Source organism: Cydia fagiglandana, chromosome Z (genome assembly GCF_963556715.1).
Source record: "Cydia fagiglandana chromosome Z, ilCydFagi1.1, whole genome shotgun sequence".
Lineage (NCBI taxonomy): Eukaryota > Metazoa > Arthropoda > Insecta > Lepidoptera > Tortricidae > Cydia > Cydia fagiglandana.
The window spans coordinates 39994071-40016639 of NC_085959.1; the positions used below are offsets into that span (position 1 = coordinate 39994071).

At 38.4% G+C, this 22569-nt stretch overlaps 2 protein-coding genes across 2 annotated transcripts; both read right to left on the minus strand.

Moving 5' to 3' along the window:
- Positions 1 to 252: 252 nt before the first annotated feature.
- Positions 253 to 4246, minus strand: LOC134678486 (sulfiredoxin-1). The gene is made up of 3 exons (XM_063537055.1): positions 4120 to 4246; positions 1018 to 1148; positions 253 to 638 (listed from the first exon to the last, which is right to left on the minus strand). The coding sequence occupies exons 1-3, from the start codon at positions 4169 to 4171 to the stop codon at positions 429 to 431; spliced, it is 393 nt and encodes a 130-aa protein (XP_063393125.1). The 5' UTR covers positions 4172 to 4246; the 3' UTR covers positions 253 to 428.
- A 1609-nt stretch (positions 4247 to 5855) lies between these two features.
- LOC134678422 (casein kinase II subunit beta-like) lies at positions 5856 to 22361 on the minus strand. The gene is made up of 7 exons (XM_063536997.1): positions 21964 to 22361; positions 20090 to 20192; positions 14909 to 15008; positions 14187 to 14278; positions 12280 to 12469; positions 11353 to 11447; positions 5856 to 5972 (listed from the first exon to the last, which is right to left on the minus strand). Exons 1-7 carry the CDS (start codon positions 22033 to 22035, stop codon positions 5944 to 5946), a joined length of 681 nt encoding a protein of 226 aa, XP_063393067.1. The 5' UTR covers positions 22036 to 22361; the 3' UTR covers positions 5856 to 5943.
- Positions 22362 to 22569: the final 208 nt, after the last annotated feature.

Consider the following 22569-nt stretch of genomic DNA (forward strand, 5'->3'; position numbering starts at 1 on the left):
ACGTCCTTAGGTCAGTGAGGGTGGACCGTACGAGCTTGGCCGCGATGGTCTCGCGCCGCAGCCGACTGTACGCCGCGTACCGGTGGCAGCCCCCGAAGCTGTAGTAATATAAGGCAGTAAGTCTACTTCCAGCCGGGCGTGCTACTACCCAGATACGTCCTTAGGTCAGTGAGGGTGGACCGTACGAGCTTGGCCGGGATGGTCTCGCGCCGCAGCCGACTGTACGCCGCGTACCGGTGGCAGCCCCCGAAGCAGTAGTAATATAAGGCAGTAAGTCTACTTCAAGTCGGGCGTGCTACTGCCCAGATACGTCCTTAGGTCAGTGAGGGTGAACCGTATGAGCTTGGCCGGGATGGTCTCGCGCCGCAGCCGACTACGCCGCGTACCGGTGGCAACCCCCGAAGCTGTAGTAATATAAGGCAGTAAGTCTACTTCAAGTCGGGCGTGCTACTACCCAGATACGTCCTTAGGTCAGTGAGGGTGGACCGTATGAGCTTGGCCGGGATGGTCTCGCGCCGCAGCTGACTGTACGCCGCGTACCGGTGGCAGCCCCCGAAGCTGTAGTAGTAGTCCCCGCCCTGGGAGCCTTTGATCCAGAGCACGTCTATCGGGGGCACGTTGCCGGCTTCTTCTTCTTTCTGAACAAGTGTGAATAGCAGGTTATTTATTTGTTTTGGATATCAAATAAACTCTGGCTCATGTTAGTCCAAAGAGAAAAGTAGGTATGCTACTTGGTCTGGGCAAAAAAAGAATCGTTGACCTAGACAGAAAAATAAAACTTGTCTGTTCTGTTAGTATACCTAATAATGCATAACACTATAGACCGACCGCTTAAATCAGTTCTCGCCTGCGCGGTATGGGGGCGACGGGGTAGGACGACTAAGGGTGGTGGGGAAGGTGCGGGCGGCAGGCGTACGGCGCTGATTTCTGATAGTGACTTTAATACCTATATCGTCATCGTGTTCTTTTTCAGTTAATGGGTTAAATGTACGTTTGCGGGAATATGTATGTAATCACCTTAATAGTGTCCATGAGCGACAGGACCTTGTTCTCGTCCAGGTCGGGCATGAACGGCCGGATCAGCACCGAGATCGGGATGTCGTACACCTCCTCCTTCCACGCGCTGTGCACGCTCGTCATCCTTGCTGCTGTCAACGTACACCAGATACATAAGAGTGAATTGCAAAAAAAAATACGTAATTAAGCGCGGTTAAGAAGATTAGTCTTAACTAATTCATTTTTTTTTCTTCGCCTATTTGTGTGTCCCACTGCTGGGCAAAGCTAGGTCTCTCCCCTAGATCTCCATGACTCCCGATTTCGCGCTTCCGCCGGCCAGTTGTTAAGGAACTGATTCATTTGTGTACAGGATAGGATCTAGATAGGCGTATACCCAGCATTTTTTAAAGGGTGGGGCAGAAGTATGGTTACGTGCCTTAATTGTTCCTAAAAAATTTTTAGCTTCTCGTCGGACCACAGACCAGGGTGGGGCAAGTTGCCCCACTTGCCCCACCGTGCGTACGCCGACTTACCCTACCTATGTATATGTTGCCAGCATCTTAAAATAAAATTCTATATTGTATGATACGTGTATAATCTATTACGATATTACCTGTTTTTGTATTATTATCAAACAAGATTATGGCATTATCTAGGTATATGCAAGCCGAAGCAAACAAAGTCAGCCAGTGGTCAGGCTGACCTTTCCGAATGCATATTCACTAGCATAGGTACGCTCACCTCAGATATTCAAAAAAATATACTTATTACAATAGAATACAGTGCTAATTTGTAAACATTTGACTTGACGGGGCCGGTAATAAGTTTCTTATATCGTCCGATTATAGCGCGAATTGTTAAATACATATGTATTTATCAATTCTATGCTATATAGCATAGAATTGATAAACATATATTCACGTACACTTGGGTCACGTTGACCTACAGGTACCTCAAATTCGTAAACAAGTCGCTGAAAATAAAGTTGTTTTCGATTTGTATGCGACACCAATAGGTAGGTATACTCGTATTTGATTACAGTGGCATTTTTGTTCAAGATTAGTCATTTTTAATCTGATAATGATATAACTTATTATAGTCTATTATCTTAGTTTAGTACGCCGAGTGCAAGTTTGTTTTAGGTGCCTACAAGACCCCCGTAGATATTCTTATAACTTATAAATTCTTATAACTATATAAAAAGTGCTGTATAAAAACTACAACCGGAACCATTACGCTAACGAGCCTTTCACAAAGTACATAACTATCTGACATACAAAACACCGTTTACGCTAAATTTGCAAGCCAAGTGTCCCAGTGACAATATATGGGACCATACATTTTTGTCACTGTTAGACGGTGCAAATGCAAACTAGTACCTATTGACCACCCAAAGCGGTCACCCAGTGACTGACCGAGGCTTTCGTTGCTATTAAAATAGCTCAGCTCACCAACAGTTCTGCAGGCTCTGCAAGGCTGTGTGCGCTTCAAGTGTGCCTGTTTCAAACAAAATGGTACAACACAACGTCGACCTATATATTATAACCACAATATAGCGACAATTCTCTAAGAACTTCACAAAAAGAGATACGTAAAATAAGTCTAAAATATACTTCTGTACGTATTTCTATTTGTAAAAATAACAGAGCCATCTAACATTTTGGCGCGTTTTTCTTTGATGCTAACTGTACCTATTTTTCAGAAAATGTGTATTGTGCTTCCTAGGTAAATAATTTAAAAGAACCATACGATAGAATGAATACTGATTAGAGTGATCAGCCAGTTTAGTACGTGACTGGCTTTTAATTCTTACTGTATGGCCTTAAATAATCTAAGAATTTAATCTTAGAGGAAGCAATTAAGCGTTAGAGATACCTACTTGAATATGCAACCATTTAATTTAATTACCTACCTAAATGATACGTATCTGAAGCCAAATGTATATCTATCTATATAGTCGTGTAAATATTTTCATAAGTAAGTAGGTAGGGTGATTGGGCTCGTTTACCGTCCAACTCTACTTTTACCTTTGCGTTGTAGGTATTTATTGTCGTCTAGTACCCACAACACAACCCTTTTTTTCAGCTTATCGTGGGACTAAGTCGATTTGTATATTTATAATATTTATTTGTATTAACTTACTTTAGATATTTATTTGCATCCCCAGTCTATATCATTTGCTGGTCTCTGACATTACCTCGGGCTTGTTTATTAATAACCGGTCATTTCTTGTCTATGTTTAGTACCTAGATAGTTGCCTATAAAGGACAAGAAGTACATACCCTGTGGTACAAGATACCGTGAAACTTATAATTACGGCCCCGTGGATTGTTCTTCTTCGACTCTCACTGAGAGTCGTCCTTATTAAAATGAGGGATTCCCCAGTCTTTTGCTTGATGACAAATCACTAATACGTACTGTACTATAGTTCGTTTTTTTTTAGCATTAGAAAGAACTCCACAGAAGCAAGCGTGCAGTTTTTATAGGCTCATTAATTGTTAATAATTATTGAATTATCTAATGTAGCATGGTCAATATATATATATAATTTACTTCAAATTATTACCGCTAAAAGTGCCGGATTTGGAACCACAAGCTTACTTCTGCGAAGTTCTTACTACTTAGTAATTTTCATATACCTTTATAATTCCATTTATTTCCAATTAAGTACTATACTATGATAATGTAGGAATGTCATTATTATTGACAATGTCTGGCCCGCATAACATAATCAAATCTGATCAATCGTATCGAAAGTGATATACCTATTACATGCATACATTACGCAGATTCATCTAAAATTCCATTTTTTTCATCAGATTTCCCCACTTCACACGCAATGTAGTGCTTGCAATTTTTTGCGGTCGTCAACTTCATGACTCAACAATATGATTTAACCTTGTGTAATTATGATTTATGAAATAGCTTATATTAAAATAAACTTATTTTATTTCCAAGGTATTGTATCTATTGTGTTTTTGTTATTCACCGTGAAAATACCAAAGATAATTAAGAGCCGAAAAGCTAAGGTGCCTATTGATAAAAAATATCGTTCATAAACGCGTAAAATTAAAAACTACGTAGGAAGGTGAAACTGCAGTAAATAAAACTATAGGTACTTACATGTTTTGACAGCGGCCACGGAATTACTTAAATTGCAAATAGATCTTAACATGGAGTTGAATAAAATCGACGTGTGCCGCCTTAGAACGTAGGCGCGGCACTGAGGCGAGGCGAAGCGAAGGCTCGTCCATTCGTCACCGTCACCATATAGTGACCGGCTGATATGGACATTAAACAAACAACTTTACCTATCTTTTATGTTATGTTATGATAATCACATTATTTGATATCTACATCAAAACAACGGTAATCGGCGATTTTAATGATAAGTGATAAAACTAAGCTTGTGGCATTCACATCGATTTAAACTGTCAGTAATCGGTTATCGCTTATCGCGATTGACTTATGCCTTATATGTATATTATGCTAATTATTATTAGTACGAAGTAGCTCTCATCTGTCTGTTTGTTACCTGTTCACGGCTACGTATTAACATTTCGATGTAAGTATTATTTATATGACATCAATACTTTACTTTCATTCTGTCATAATGATTTTAAAAGCACCGCCTAGGCGCCTACCTACAATACATATATTCAGTTATGCCCTAAGGTTGACTGGTAGATATCTCATTTTAAGGAGCCAAGTTAAGCGAAATTTGAGAAATGAGACAATCTGAATCTCGAGACACAAGCGGTACTGTGAGAAAAGCTAATAGCGTACCTACAACCTGCTTCTCTTGAACTACCTTAACGGGCTGTTTGAAATCTTGAACCGGTACAAAATATCCAGTTACTTCGAGAAATAAGTAAGATGATAAAGCGTGGTATTTTTAAACTTTTGACATTTGCACGAAAAGTGCTGTTTCACGCACTAGTAGCACAGAATAAATAATAGTACTAGGTACAGAAAACTCACTCTCTAACAAAACGCGTTAGTCACGATCAGCACAGATATGGCCGCTAGGTGGCGACAGCGCCACGCGCGGCTTATGGCAAACCCCAACATTGGGGTCGAATGGATGTACTTTTAGCTACCTGTAGCAAAGCGACGAAATCGCGGAGTGAGCCACGCCTGCTAGTAGGTAGTTGGACGTAAGTAAATAGGACCATATGTACTGTAAAAGAAGTTTGTGATAACAGGTACTTTTTTGGTTCACAAGTATTTAGTTCCAAGCTGGTTCCGTTTAACTTATACGTAGGCACACATATGGCGATTTTTATATTTTCATCAACAATCAAGCAATTTGTATTCAATAAAGTGCCATTTGGTGAAGTGGAACTACTGTTAAAGAGCAGAACGGAACTTTGTGAAGTCGGTTTTTAGGGTTCCGTACCCAAAGGGTAAAACGGGACCCTATTACTAAGACTGCTGTCCGTCCGTCCGTCCGTCTGTCACCAGGCTGTATCTCACGAACCGTGATAGCTAGACAGTTGAAATTTTCACAGATGATGATTTTCTGTTGCCGCTATAACAACAAATAGTAAAAACAGAATAAAATAAAGATTTAAGTGGGGCTGCCATACAACAAACGTGATTTTTGACCGAAGTTGAGCAACGTCGGGCGGGGTCAGTACGTGGATGGGTGAACGTTTTTTTTTTTGCATTATGGTACGGAACCCTTGGTGCGCGAGTCCGACTTGCACTTGCCCGGTTTTTTCAGTCGTGTAAGTAAGAAAAAATAACTTATTTTTTCTAAAAACTCATTGTCAACGTATTTTTGGAGCACCTACCAATACCAATTATTATCTATTCTACGATAAGAAAAAATACGAATAAAAAAGTAGATGTAACATAAAATAAACTTTATTTACCTTAACATTTATACATAAAATATAATTTATTAATAAGTAGGGCGGGCCTCTTCTAGCGGGGGCGGCGGGACTATTTCGCGCTGCTGCCGGACTTCGGTTCTGCAGCAAAAGGGTTAAGTAGGTCATACGCACATAAAAAAAAATATTTTTATCATACTTGCTCGAAAAAGATCTTATTTTATGAAGGTGTTCTGAAGGACAAAGACCTATATTGTTCCCGCGGGAGTTATGGATTGTGAAAAAAAGCTATACTTAACCTTCTAGGGAGTTATATAACTATTTATTAGGTAAATACTAGGTCCTATAGTAATAGGTAAAGAAAATTCTAGACAATGTTAATACATTTATTAAAGACAAAAATATAACTTGTTTTTGTGCTATATTATACACTTCTGCTGATGATAGTGATGACTGACATTGGTTATTGAACTATGGACAATCAATATCCAATGACATGACGGACATGAAAAAAAAAACTACTATATTACATTAAACAAAAATATAGCATAAATGACATAAATCTATTAACACATTGAGTGCCGGGAACCCGCCCGGCGGGTTGTCTGTTCGTAGTCGCTTTCCTCTACAACGCGCGAAAACCCTGGAATCGGCTACGAGCGTAGCGCTACGAAAACGTTGGCAGTGAATGTGTTAATAATATACATAAAGAGTTATGAAAAAGGGGTATGTGCAAGAGGATTTGGGAGCCCAGACCCTTATCAGATTTCAGAATTTAAGGGTGAATATATCCTTCGCGCTGACGGGGGCTCCTAAAATTATATCTCATATTTTTAGTATTAGAAATATAACGATTTAAAAAATTTTGAAACTTTTACTTATGAAACCAAAACAACTTAAATATAATCCCAAAAGCTCCCTGGCAATGGGAATGCAGTTATTTTTTAGCCACCGTGTATACCCTTGCTACACAACTGTTACATATTAGCTGTAGGTACAGTCAACGTCGTTTAGTAGGTAGCATCAAAGTGTTCAAATAGTTCGGTACACAATATTATTTGTATGGCGTACCGAACTATTTGAATACTTTAGATGCTACATGTGACGCTGACTGTAGGTACAGCTGAACTTTAGAAAAAGTCACGTGAACATTGATAACACTTTTTCTAATGCTAAAAAAACTGCAGCTCAGGCGAAAAATCCTGCGTAAAAAATCTCAAAAATCGAGGTATTTAATCCGGAAATCTCTGTAATCCGTTAACGGCCAATTTCTACCCGTCCGGTTTAACGAGAGCCCACTGTAGATAGGTATACAATAAACTAATCTACTAATTATATACATAAAAGTGCTTAATTATACTTATATCCTAAAATCTAGAGATCACGGCAATTTTAAATACGTTGTACGACAATAATGAGTATCACATTGAGATCACAAAAGCAGGGTGGAAACTATTCGGGGCCGATATTTTTGACGCCATATTTGTGTAGCTTTTACCTATGAGCCACATGAGATCGACCAAGATATAACTTAAGAGTAAAGTCACGTCGTTAGCTCGAAAAATTGGTGCAGACTAACGACTGATTTGACTTGATTAAATGACAGACGATAGATAAATTTCTTTGACCCTGATTATTCCTCTCACTAAGTGTTTTGGCACAAAAGAGATAGGTACAGAAATCAATCTACATACAAAGCACGCTCGAGCAACGCACACATAGACACTGCTCACGGACACGATATCTCGGACCAGTTGGGACCAGTGCGAGCGCGAGTGCCATCCGCTTGAGACACGCGTCTGTGAACTTGTTTGTGCAATAATGGAGAAACAAAACAAAAAGTTATTATAACTGGTACAGTGGACGGTTGTTTAAATTCAACATTAACCGGTGAATTGTCGTTTTTTAAGCTACCAGTGGTTTCAGAGAGAATGCGTATGCGAATTTATTACATTGTACATGAGAATGCGAATTTATTACACTTTAAAATATAATAATCGTGCATTTCGCCAAACTCGAAATCATCGCAAGATATTTTCTGTGGCAAATCTGTAATATAACAATGACATTAAAATGAAAATAGCTATTTGAGTTATTAATGTCATTATTAATTTATATTTCCATTCTTCCCGTTTCATCCTCAACAATAAATCAAACAACTAGATACGAGATACGATACGATGGATACGAGTCCCACTACCACGATAGTTTTTTGTGCATAAGTCATAGTTCGCAACAATCGCAACCCTAGAGCGACCGCCGACCGTAGGTATGAAAAGTAAAGTACATACATGTGATTGACTTCTGTACTTATCTGTTTTGTGGTTTTGGCCATTTCTTTAATCACTAGAGCTTAGTGAAATGATCAGATTTTTAAGAAAATAAAAATAGATCTTACACTTAAATATTAATATTATGTAAATGTGTAGTGCATAATTATTTTCCATCGTATTTTCACGGAAACGTACGAACGTGTCTTGCTATTTCAGTCAATCTCGGTACAAAAAGTACAGACGTTGACTGAAGTAGTATAAAAAATACGAACGTTTCCGAGAAAACACGATGGAAAATAACTATGCACTACGTTTGAACTGTAATGTTCAATATACATAATAAACAATTAAGTGCTACACACAAAACACTAATCAGATTATTCATATTACGGATTAGACATTTATATTGGATGAGAAATGAAAGTTTGGATTCAGAGCGGCTACCGCGAAAACCGAAATTCGCATATTGCGGGGATCTTTCTCTTTTACTCCAATGAAGGCGTAATTAGAGTGACAGAGAAAATTTTTCGGTATTGGCGGTAGCCCTACAGAGCAAGACACGCGTATACATTTTTTCGCCTTATTGCAATGGTGAAAAAATGTATACATATTTATAAACTAGGCTGTAGGTGTGTAGCGAACTTATATATTATTCACAAAAATATGAACCATCAGTCTACAAATATAATAAACAATCTACATGTACTAATTACTTGACTATTTAGGTAATATGGAAACACCAAACGATGAGTATTTAGCAAGCTAGGCAATCTATGTTATATAAAATAATCTAGATACATTTTCCGGAAGCAAACTACAATATTATACAGGGTAAACAAAGTCACACCCACGGTTTTGACCCATTGATTGACCAAATGATATTTTTTTATATTAATCAGCAAAATATATTGAGAAATTGTAAAGACATTTCTATAAAATAACAGACGTATACCTCATGAGATACATAGCCATTTCAAAAAAGCATCCTGTATAATAAAATTACAGTATTTTAAATTGATATTATAGCAATCAACGTCTAACACTAACTACTGAAAACATTTTGACCTACTTCGAAAGTATATTTATAAGGATTTTTGCTAAAAAAGCATATAGGTAGCCAACGGTTATAACTGTCGATCAAGTTAAAGTATGTTAAACATACGAATGCGTTTTTTTTTCAATAATTATTAAATTTAAAGATATCTAACAAAACATTTAAAATATTTAATTCAGTCTCCATTTGAGGTTTTCAGTACTTACTCGTAGTAACGTAACGTAGTAAACTGCAGCAAGATGAGCTAGATCAAGCTAATGCACTGTTATAGCATTGTGAACCATTTGCGAAACAATCGCTAACTGCTCGCGAATATTTCGCACTGTACGAGTATACAGATTGTATAGCGCGCGTTCTTAGCGCTAATAAGGTGGTCCACACCGAACGAGCCACGTCGCGTGGAAATATGGATGACGATGATGACCAAATTAATCAGATATGAGAAAGTTCTAGTTTATCAGAAAAAGAGCGACGTAAAAAATATATTTTCTAAATAAATACACAAATGGTATCATTCGATTCCTTACATTTTATTGAAAAATAGTTCATTTGTAAAGGAACTTATTCATAAGCGCAATATTTCACGACAGCTTAGTGATCGTAAAGGTGATGTCACGATCGGCGCTTTGTTTTGTGCGTTGTGTACGAACATCATACTTTGACTGTCATTACAGACTTTTCTATCGCTTTAATGCGACAGGTCTCATGTCTATATGTGTTCTCTCTCTTGTTCTCATTCCTCAAAACAAACTTGATCGTCTGATACCATTCATCAAAACTTGTAATGTAACTTATTGCCGCGCGGGCTGCCAAGACACGCCTCGCTCGTTACTCGAAACAAACAATAGCGAGGCAAGCCTTCCCAAATCGCGCGTCAATCGGCTCGATCTATATGGACCTAACGTTGCATTTGTCAGATCTTGATCTACGATGTATAAAAGAGACAGAGATAGAGGTTCACTCGTCATGTCCTACTTCGGCCAGAGTTGCCGCGACGACGGCCAGCGCGAGGCGCATTTTTCTCTTCGACAGATTGTACGGCCTGGCTCGACCGCCTTCTGAAAGAAGAAGGACATGACAGTGAAACCGAACGCACAATTAAAAAAAAAACAAAAAAAGTACACTTTGTATTTACATTTACACCCTGTATATTTCAACTAGAGATGCACCGGATATTCGGTTACAATCCGGTATCCGGCCTATCCGGCCATTATTTAATATACGGCCGATTATCGGATAGTGACCTACTATCCAGCCGGATTTAAGAAACATATCAAAATAAAATTAAAAATACATTGAATATCAAAACCTGCGCAATGCGCACTTGAAATACCGAAATGTAGGTATAGTTCCGCCGGCCGAATATTCGGCGGCCGGATACCGGTTATTCGGCCGATGGGTAGGCCGGTATCCGGCCAAACAACTATCCGTTGCATCTCTAATTTCACCACACAAGAAAAATGGGTAAATGATCAGAGTTCACATACGGCGCCAGCATATACTCGTATGTATTACTACTGTCATTCCTACTAATAGTGTCAAATTCTTTCCTTTTACTGCCTGGATGAGCAAACCCCATGAATCTTAACTATAAACAGGGACAACCTATGCTGACGCCATCTATAAACAACTTTGACAGTTGCCATCCCTATTGCAACAGTAAAATTCATAACTGAAAGCATATAAAAATAATGGTAACCAGAATCTCGAAGGTGCTGGAAGACCTGGTCCGCCAGAGCTCGATTTGTGCCAGTAGTTTAGTGACTAGAAGCAAGTGACTAACCTTTGTATAGGCCATTACCAGCAGCGACTCGAAGTACAAGTTCTACAGGCTTGGAGTTGGATCTAGTCTTGTAGGAACCAGTAGTTTAGTATAACCTCCTAAGGCCCAGCCATACAACTGAAAAATCCAGAATTTGTCACTGAAATTTGAACCTATAGTGCAGAGAATAGTTCCCTCCCGAGTAGAGAGGTAGAGCTCCCGTGTAGAGGGGGTAGAGTGCGGTGGAGGGAGTGTAGGGGTTAGAGGAAGAGGGGAGAGAGGGAGTAGAGGGACTTTGCTTTGATTCGTTCAGTTTTTGAACAACGCAAAATCAACTCTATTTCCTACATTGTAGGTTCAAAATTCTATGGCAAATTTTTCATTTGTATGGCTGGGCTTTAAGAGGATAGGAACTAGAAACAAGTGACTAACGTTTGTATGTCAGGGATTTAGCCGACGTCTTGAACACGCTCGACGCTTGCAGCTGGAACTGGTACGCCAGCGGATGAATTTTGAAGCCGTATAACCTGGAACAATCAAATATTTATTCATTACTTTATTTAATACCACGTCGTTGGCGAACAAACGTACAGCCTGCCTGGCGGTAAGCCGTCACTGTAGCCTATGGAGGCCTGCAATTCTAGGGGTGTTACATGTGCGTTGCACTGACGCGGACACGTGCGGCAGATTTTACCTACAATTGCAACCGCGAGTGTGCGCCCGCCCCGTGCATCCGCATCAACTAGTTTACCTCGGTACTTATACACCGTGTTTTTTTGTTTTCCGTTAATTTCAAGGGTGCATTCCTGAGCTTAAATCAAGTAACTTTCTCAAAGACACCGATATTCTAATTAACTCCATTTCGGAGATAATCAATAATTTATTTTTTTCCTATAAGGCCTCTACAAGCGTGTACACTTGCCTTAGGGCCGGTTTACATATTGATTAGTGTTTAGAATGAGTTCATACATTTGCTACTAAACTTAAGTACAATCTCGGTCGATCGATGTTCGAAATGACATTGATATGTCACAGATTTCAATTGTTTGGTTGAGTTAAATGTTACAACAACGCTATATGCTACATTTAATTACTAATGCTACTTAAAAAAAGCAATTTTATTTTGATAATTAACTATGCCATTTAGTTCTCTTAAACGTTCTTAATCATACCCCGAAGTTAACGGAATTCAATAAAAACACGGTGTATATAAAAATATAAGTTACTTTAAATGTACGCTGAAACCACTTCAGATTAAATTTGGTATGGAGATAGTTTACGACCCGGGGAAGCACATAGGGTAGTCTTTATCAGCCATCATCATCATCATCATACGCTGACGAAGTGAAAAAGCCTCACCTCGGCACGAACTGCACGGTGGCCCGCTTGGGCCGGTACTCGGGGTGCACCATGAACACCATGTGCGGGAAGCCGGTGCCGAAGTACGCGCCGTCCGTGTGATGGTGGCGCGACGACTTGGGCGTGTACACGTCCATGCACTTCGGGCAGTACACCTTCACCATCGCCTCGCCGCGGACGTCTGATAAACCTGCACGAAATTAGTGTTTTCACTTCGCATGCTAGTAAAGTTCGACTTTAAGTCGTATGTTGGCGACTGGCTGGCGCGCGACCTCTTTCGAACATAGGTATACTGCCCTACTAAGCCAGCGCTATCTCAAAAGAAGATTCATTGGTAACTTGTACTTTAGTTTCTATTACTGAGAATTCCATTTTCAAAATCATTTGTATTTGAGATAGCGCTATTCGGCTTAGGAGGGCAGTATTGTCAATAAGTCTGCCTGTCAACGTGATAATAACATCTTTATCGTGCTTTATTTATCAATTAAAACCATTAATTACATAATATCTACGAGTTTCCATCATCACATCATAATACAGTCCGCCCCATTAGCTATCATCGTAGAAGACATAAAGTTGCTTATTATGTTCAAGAGCATAAAGCAAAATCATCTATAATGACCCTTATTGACTTAGCATTAAAGGCCAAAATCTGCCAGTCCTGCACGATCGCTCTCGACCGGCGTGACCCGCGCCTCCAACCGGCCCAAGTACAATTTTCTTTATGCTTGAATAAATACAGTAAAATAACCTACAATATTGGTTGTATATTTCATTCACAATCGAAGTGAAAACTAGAGTGTAGGTATAACTCAGGCATAAATCCAATAATGTCCATTTTTATCCGAGGCAATTTATAGTAGAGGGATTTTTGCCCTTATTGTACAATCTACTATTTTGAATAAAGATATATCAATTTAAATAGATAATTATCGCTGTCATTATCATAGTTCACCTTCGTCACACCCCGGACACTGGCGATCAAATGTATGAAACAAACGCGTTCCTACGCGCACAGCTAAGCTCGTGTAGGTGAACGCGTACTATGCTTGTGTGAGTGAGATAAGACGTGCGAGGGTTCTCGCCATTTTGTTGTCAAGTTCGATGACCTCAGTGACTCAAAACTCATTGCACGAATTAGGAATAAATAAGAATCGTATTATGCTGTAAGGTGGGTATCTAAGCTTGATTTATACAATAGTTTCCTATTTTGAATCAGTATAAACGAAGTAACAAAATTTTTGTAAGGAAATCAGGCCACCAAAATATTACGTAAGTTGAAAACATGATTTTTTGTTCATATAGATATTGTGTTGTTTTCAGTGTGATCTGATAGGTTTTGTTAATATTTGTTTAATATTTGAATATTTTACGTGGCCTCCGCTCTGCGCACCGCGTCGTCGCGTCCTTGCCAGCCGGTAACTGTGAGGTAACCGAGAGCGGGTGGGCGGCACTTTCAACGGGAGGCAGGGAGTGTCCATACTGTACGTTAGTACTCTTTATTATACTGTGCCTTCGTCGTTCGCGTTGGAAAGAACGAAAGCCAAACGAACCGTTACAATCGTCACAAGTTAAAAGTCGCCTCTTTTAACTTGTGACGATTTTGAGAGTTTTTATAATATTTCGCCTTTTTAGGATTCCGTACCCAAAGGGTAAAACGGGACCCTATTACTAAGACTCCGCTGTCCGTCCGTCCGTCTGTCACCTGTCAGCCGTCTGAGAAGCTGCATCTCACGAACCGTGATGGCTAGACAGTTGAAATTTTCACAGATGATGTATTTCTGTTGCCGCTATAACAACAAATACTAAAAAGTCCGGAACCCTCGGTGGGCGAGTCGGACTCGCACTTGTCCGGTTTTTTTTTACTGATTAACTGGTATGCCAGACTATACCGGCTGTAGACTTACCAAGTGGCAACATTGGATGGGTCTCGCAGTAGACCCGCGGGCAGAGGCCGAAGTCGCCGGCTTCATGTTTTTCTAACATTTGTCCTATGCCCCTGTTGACAAAGAACATTACTTAGTATTGTTGGAGTATTAAACCCCTTTATTCATAAAACTTAGCACTAACAAACTTTTTAAATTTTGTTTATTTTTAATAAACAGAAATGTCATAATGACGGAAAGAGACAAACGATTGGCAACGGTTTTTAGATTTGATAAACTTCAACAGGTAGGTCCACAGTTCCACACAGAACGACCGCCGCGCGAGGAAACTACCGCGCGAAGCAGCTCTGTCTGTCTAGACGTGCCTCGGCCGCATTGCCGAGCTGCTTAACGCGGCAATTTCTTCTCGAGGCAGCATATTCTGTGTGGTTTTATGAATAAATGTATGGCTCCGGGCTCCGCCATTTCAAAACGGAAATCTAAAAATATTAATCGTCCTGCTCAGAAAATTTTGCCCAAGCTGAAGGAGATCTTCGCTAACGGTCGGTCAATATCGAGCATGTATTGTATACGCCCGACGCCCAACCAACACCCCGATCTTTACACGAAGCTTATCTCAATACGACTTGAGACATCAGTGCCAATAAGTCAGACATGAAATTCTAATTAGTCAGCATAAAGCGATAGCGGTAGGTATGTAATCAATGGTCAAACCCAATTCAAAGGTCAAATACAATTCTCACCTGTTGGTTAATATGTATCGCGCGTGTATGAGTCCGTAGAGCACCTCCGAGGCTTGCTCGACGAGATCCGCCTGATTCGGATTGTCGTCCAGGTCATCATCTAAAACAGTACACGAACTATATAGATAACGGCTAAACACGTATGAAAAGAAACGGTTTCAGCCCCTCCAAGGATGGAGCAGAGATGGTGGTACGAAAATAGGCAGAAGTGCACAGAGCAAGCCGCCTCGCGGGGAAACTGTGGCACGCGAAGCATCTTGGCTTCGCGGGTGATAAAATAATTAGACTAAGTAGCTAACAGCACTATCTTTTTAGGGTTCCGTACCCAAAGGGTAAAACGGGACCCTATTACTAAGACCTCGCTGTCCGTCCGTCCGTCCGTCCGTCCGTCCGTCCGTCCGTACGTCCGTCCGTCCGTCCGTCCGTCCTTCCGTCCGTCTGTCACCATAGTTGTGTCACAGTTGAAATTTTCACAGATGATGTATTTCTGTTGCCGCTATAACAACAATTACTAAAAACAGAATAAATAAAGATTTAAATGGGGCTCCCATACAACAAACGTGATTTTTTACCAAAGTTAAGCAACGTCGGGAGGGGTCAGTACTTGGATGGGTGACCGTTTTCTTTTTGCTTTTTTTTGTTTTTTTTTTGCATTATGGTACGGAACCCTTCGTGCGCGAGTCCGACTCGCACTTGCCCGGTTTTTTTATTTTACATTCTCAGGGACTTTACTGAATCAACTGAATGGCGTAAAAAAAAATGTCTAACTTTCCCTTTTTTATACGCACAAAATCAAAATCAAAATATACTTTATTCATGTAGGCCTAGCAACAAGCTCTTATGAATCGTAATTAATCTTAATCTAATTATCAGAGCAATTTATTGATGTTAATATTATTCCATAATAAAATTGGATTGTTATACATGTCAAATTTAACACTAAGAATTTCACAAAAGGATCGTCAATCATTAAAAAAAAATTGTATAAAAAAAATACTAGTCTAGAATTTCTAGAATAAAATCTAAATGTCAAAAAAAAGCATAAGTAACAAACAAGTAGATAGTATTACATCGGAATATCCATTTCCTCATCAATAATCAAATATACCTAATAAATAAATAATCATTTCAAATAACAATTAATCCCACGTTGTATTATCATTCATGTAGTCCTGTGTGGTATAATAAGCTTTGGAAATAAGTTTACGCTTTACATAATTCTTAAATTTATTAATAGATAATTCAGTAATATGGTTTGGAAGTTTATTATAATATCTTACACAATTACCCATGAATGATTTTTTAATTTTATGGAGCCGAGTGAAGGGCACTGCGAACTTATGTTTATTTCTAGTATTAATATTATGGATTTCACAATTTTTCCTAAAATTTACAATATTTTTATGTACATACAGAATATTCTCATAAATGTATTGACAGTGCACTGTCATTATGTCAATTTCCTTAAATTTATCTCTAAGTGAGTCTCTATGGTTCATTTTGTATATTGCTCGAATAGCCCTCTTCTGCAGAACAAAAATGGTATTTATCTCTGAAGCACCGCCCCACAGTAAAATACCATATGCCATAATGCTATGGAAGTAACTAAAATATACTAATCGAGCTGTTTTCACATCAGTTAACTGACGGATTTTGCTCACTGCAAAAGCTGCAGAGCTCAGTCTATTCGAAAGAGTAGCAATATGGGGACCCCACTGGAGTTTAGAATCTAAAGTTATACCAAGAAAAACTGTACTATCAACTAATTCCAATTCCTCATCCTTCACAATGACACTTGCTTGCACATGCCTTACGTTACTACTAGTGACAAACTTAATACATTTAGTTTTTTTCTCATTTAACATTAAATTATTAACATTGAACCAATTTACTACTTTTGAAATAGCATTGTTTACATCATTGTAAGCTTGTTGCTGTCGTTTGACTTTGAAAATAAGTGAGGTGTCGTCTGCAAACAATACTATATCATGGTGGGTCTTAACAAGGAATGGCAAGTCATTTATGTAGATAAGGAACAGGAAAGGCCCCAATATTGACCCCTGTGGTACACCCATAGAGACCAATGACCCCGGTGATCGCTGTCCATTCACATCGACCCTTTGTATTCTACCATTTAAGTAGGACTTAAGTAAGTTCAGTGCCGATCCTCTAACGCCGTAATAATGAAGTTTCCTGATTAATGTTTCATGACAAACACAGTCGAAGGCCTTAGATAAATCACAGAAGACACCTAAAGCATCTCGTGACTCCTCCCAGGCATCGAAAATATGCTTAATTAGCTCAACACCAGCATCGGTTGTTGAGCGACCCCGTGTAAAACCAAACTGCTTATTATGCATCAAATTATTAACGTTAAAATGTCGTACTAATTGAGAAAGAACTAATTTTTCAAAAATCTTGCTAAATGTTGGTAGCACAGATATCGGTCTAAAGTTAGTGGGGTCAGAGCTGCTACCAGATTTAAATAAAGGAATTACTTTACTATGTTTCATTAGATCAGGAAACTCACCGCAATCAACACTGTTGTTAAATATAACTACCAAGTCAGGCGCTACAATTTCTACTAAGGATTTGACAGCATGGACAGAGACTCCCCAGAGGTCACTAGTTTTTTTGACATTAATTGATTTAAACGCCTTTATTACATCTGAGGTACAAACATGTTCAAAATGAAGGTCTCCACAACACTCTGGAGCGTTATCTTTTAATAATGTAACAGCAGATGAGGGTGATGAATTTAAATCCTTAGTTGTAGATACTGGTACCTCGGTGAAAAATTTTTCAAATTCTGTAGCTACTTCTAAATTAGAATCTATAATTTTGTTATCAATGTTTAGTTTAAGTTCTTTAATTGTGTGTTTCGAACGACCAGTCTCCACATTTATTACTTTCCAGGTTGCTTTAATAATGTCTGGACTACTTTTTATTTTCTGACTTAGATAATTTCGCTTAGCTATATTACAATCTACTTTAAACTTCTTCGAATACGCCTTCACATGTTCTTTAAATTCATCACTCTGATTAAACCGCCGTTCCTCATATAAGGCATACAGTTCACGTCTTCTTTGATGTAAGTCCGCAGTAGCCCACTCACTAAAAACTGATGCACCACTAACTACGACCGATTTTGAGGTGAATATCGCATTATAATGATTCATAAAAGTGTGAAAGAATGAATTATACATACTATTAGGACTCATATCGGAAGACAAAAAGGGTAGCGCCTGAACTAAACTTAGCTTCATTCTTTCCACGCGGTCCGAGGTTACTGGTACAAATTTATTTGTTTTCTCATGGTATTTTTCCTAAATGCCTCAAATACCATTAATTGACCTAAGTGGTCAGATTCTAAATTGCTGATAACTTTTTTAGCAATAGGAAAAATATCTGTGAAAATATTATCTATACAGGTTGCACTAGTAGCAGTCACTCTAGTGGGCTCCATAAACATGTGGTTGAGATTACAAGATTTAAAAAGATTCAATAATCTACAAGACATTGTTGAATTTTCCATAATATTTACATTAAAGTCGCCGCATATAAGCAATTTCTTACTAGAAGATGATATTTTACGTAGGGCAGATTCCATTATGTTTTCAAATAATTCAAAATTACTTAATGGCGGCCTATACACACAGACAACAATAAATTGCTCTAATTCAACTGCACTTAGTTCTTAAATTTTAACTGACTATTTAATATAATTAATGACCCACCATGTATGGAACTAAGTCTGGTGAACGAACTTCCCGCCTGGTGATTATTAAATTGGGGCATTAATTCATTATTATGTAACCAATGTTCAGTAAGACATAAAATAGGATAGCGATAAAGCTATTTGTCTTTTATAATAATTTGAAAGGCAACACTTGCCTTTAGTCAAAAACACCATGGTATTTACTAACAAAATTGTTAGTGTCAATTATGCTAAACTTACTACTATATGTACAAAGATTATATAGAGATATATTTAACTTATGTCTAGTGGTATTTTCTGCCTCTGACATTTGCTCACAATAGGGGAATGTGAAAAAAATAATTTCATGCACTGCAAGCGAGTTTAACTGTTCAAAGTATTTAATTAAATTATTTTTGTTCACATTACCCCTATTCCCCATAAGAATAAGCAGTGTTGTCTTAGAATAAATATTACTGTCATTTAAAATTTGTTTTAAGATATTTTCAAAGCTACTGTGAGGCAGACAATTGCTGATTGTACTAAGTCCCTTTAGGTAAAAGCTTAAAAATGAGCTCATATTGCTTCCAATTTCATCAGAATACATAATAACATTAGGTTTAGGTGTGCTTTGTTGTGTAGTGTGGAAGGAGCTATTATTATTTACATGCTGTTGTGGTAAACCGTCACACAGGCTTAGGTCGAGCAAACTGGTCGACGAATGTTCAGTCACTTGCTTACAAGTACATGACTGGGCATTGGTCAGTGACTCAAACCGTTCTGAATTAAGCTTAATCTGGGATATTAAATCATCCATGGCCAAAGAATATTCATTAATCACCTTTTTAGAACTCTCATTTATATTTTCTAAGGATTCTATGGAATCCTCCAAACTCTGAATTTTTAATTTTAAAGTCTGTGTGTCGGTTTCATATTGCAGTTGACTATTTTCTAACTGGGTAGAATATAAATCTAACTTATCCACTAAATTAACATTAATTTTACAAAATCTCAATTTTTTAAAGAACAATTTATTTATTTTAGACAAGTTTTGGTTTTTTTTTATGAGTCTATTATTATAATTTAATATATTTCTTTAGTTTGTTTCCGCTGCAATTTACTAACCTTGGTGTGGTGGTATGATAGGCTAAATCTGTAGTGGCCACAAGGTTTTCAACTGGTGCGGCAACCAACTGAGAGTCGGGCCGGACCAGTTCTTCGAACAAGCAAAATCTGAAATACGAAAAAGTACCTATACCTATAACAATAACGCGGCACGCGGCCATGTATAAAGATTAGCACTTATTACTCTTTTTACATTTGTTACTCTTTGGGCAGATAGAGTGGAGGCAGATCTCCGTGAGCTCGGCGTCGGCGAAAGCTGGCGGGATACCGCTCTGGACCATCACAGTGGCGTGCTCCTGTGTTGGAAGTCAAGACTCTTTTTGGGTCACCGCGCCAACCAAGTAAGTACTCTAACTCACCCGGCTCGAGGTCCAGTATCATGTCCAACGCTTGCCTGTAGTGCGGCACCTGCTCACTGAGCCCCGTCAGGTTGAACTTGTCGTTGATGTACACCTCGTCCACCTGCAACCAATATACAGCTCTCGCTAATTTACAATTATGACTGAAAGTTTAGTGTATAGTAGACAAAGTGTATTATCCTCTAGTTGTCCAGACTTCGAGCAACGCCAGGGAGTCGACATTTGCACCATTTCCCCTCTGTCAATCACTGGGCATGCACACAACTTGCGCGGTGCGTGTTGTGACTCATCCCCACACAAAAAGAGATCGAGGCGTGCAAGATTTGTCTTTGGCGTGTGTCATTTTCTATGTATTTGTGTCGTCATTACAGATTGGATTCTGTATATAGTGAGTGAGAAGTCCGACTGTGTGCACGTTTCCCTCCGCAAAAAATGGCAGGACGATTTTTAGGTACGTAAGATATCGCTTGGGCTCCTCCCTTCCGACGTATCGGAAGCCGTGTTGCTCGAAGTGTCCAGACATCAAATCTAGGCATAAGCAGTTACAATTGTTGACATATACATTCAAATTACAATGGAATGTGAGACCTTTATAACAAACAACCAATTTAGCTAGGACCCTATATGGCGCAACAATTGCAAAGCGTGGTGGTACAGTCAACGGTAAAAATATGGGTGTAGACAACTTACTCAAAAATATGTCCCATAGTTCTTAATTCACTGACATAAGAGTTATGGGACATATTTTTGAAATGATTTGTACACCCATATTTTTACCGTTGACTGTACATGGTCAATATGCAGGCTCCGGTTAAATGTATAACCTGTTAATAAACCCAGGATGTATGCTGTTTAATGTTGGTTTGCAGTCGCAGTGCAATGAGTGTTTATTTGCCACTATATTGGGCACTATATTACTCTTGATATGTGCATTTGCCTAAATTTGCTAAAAATAAAACAACTTTTAAGTTTCAAATTTAGATTTGCTTTGTTATTTCAATATTGAATCAGTAGGATTCACATGGTTAATGGGAGTAGTCTGGGTTCTATATACATAATGTTTTTTTTTGCCAAAAAGCATTTTTTTTTAAATCTATAGATAAGCAAAAAAAAGTTTCATCATACAGTAACAATGTCACTCCTGTAGTGAGAACATACATTGTTCTATTATTATTTCTTTATTTATTTTTCATCTTAGTTTAAGGATTTATACCTACTATGGATATAGAAGTAAAATACAAAAACAATATAATTTATACATATAAAAATATTATAATAAGCCTAACTTATGATGCCACCAGCAGTAGGGCAGGGGCCAAGCTGCCAGTGGTCAGGGCTGCAGAGAGAAGAAACTGAGATTCTAAATGTGCAGTGTCCAAGATTACTGTCTGCTGTATCTGACCCTTGATCCAGCAGACTATATTTATTCTATTTATTTTATTACTACTACCTACATTATTTTTCAATATATGCACTATGCACTGCCCCCCTATCTGACAGGGCCAGGATGACTTGCAAACCACATCATCTGGACTCGTCAGATAGTGGCAATGCTAGTTTGTAGAGTCCGTACTCTATGTTATGTCAATTAGCAGCACAGCAAGACATGGTGGACAATCTCTAGTTTACCACAGTCAGTATCAATATTGCAATACAATACTAGATAGGTAATATGAATTATTGCCGGTGATATTAATTAATTTCGCCACTGATAGTAATAGAGTTTTGCTTATGCCAATTACAAAAATCATAATTGTTTACGTATCTAAAATAAAGATATATGAAATAAGTACTTAAAAAAATGTAAATAAAATAACATGTAAGGCACCGCCCGGATTCAAATAGGGTAGTTGAATAATTTATTTGTGACTTACCTCGCAAAAGAACTCGTTCCCTCGCAAACCGCAAAACCACGCAATCCATGACTGCTCCTCTGAGCTACTCATCTTCCTACTAATTTGTAAATCCACAATTTCTCTTTCAGTCCACTTCGATATCAGAATCACTGGCACAAAACGAACGCCTGATTAATCACAATTGATTAAAGTGTCCCTTTCCAGGCTTTAAAATTACATGGCGTAGGTAAATACAAAATTACGATAGTTTAATTTGAAACTTTTCAGAGAGTTCAGAGACGTTGAACTAATCCCGAACTTCGAATATTTCTCGATGGGAAATCCTCACCTTTTAGCCACGCTTGACGTTTGACGTTCTTCTCCCCGTAGAGAGAGATAAAAGACTCGATTTGTATTTTTGCCTCTTTTTGGTCCAAGTTGCGGTTTCGAAGTTTTGTTTGACGTTTACACTTTTGTCTATTGATTGTATTAAAAAAATGTACCGGTACTGTAATGTACCGGATCTACTTGGTACGTGAGTTTCACCTATGGTCCGAAACAAAGAAAAATAGAACGCACAGTGGGCAACTTTGAAATTCTTCGCGAATAAATATATTAACGAATGATTTAGATCTTTATTACATA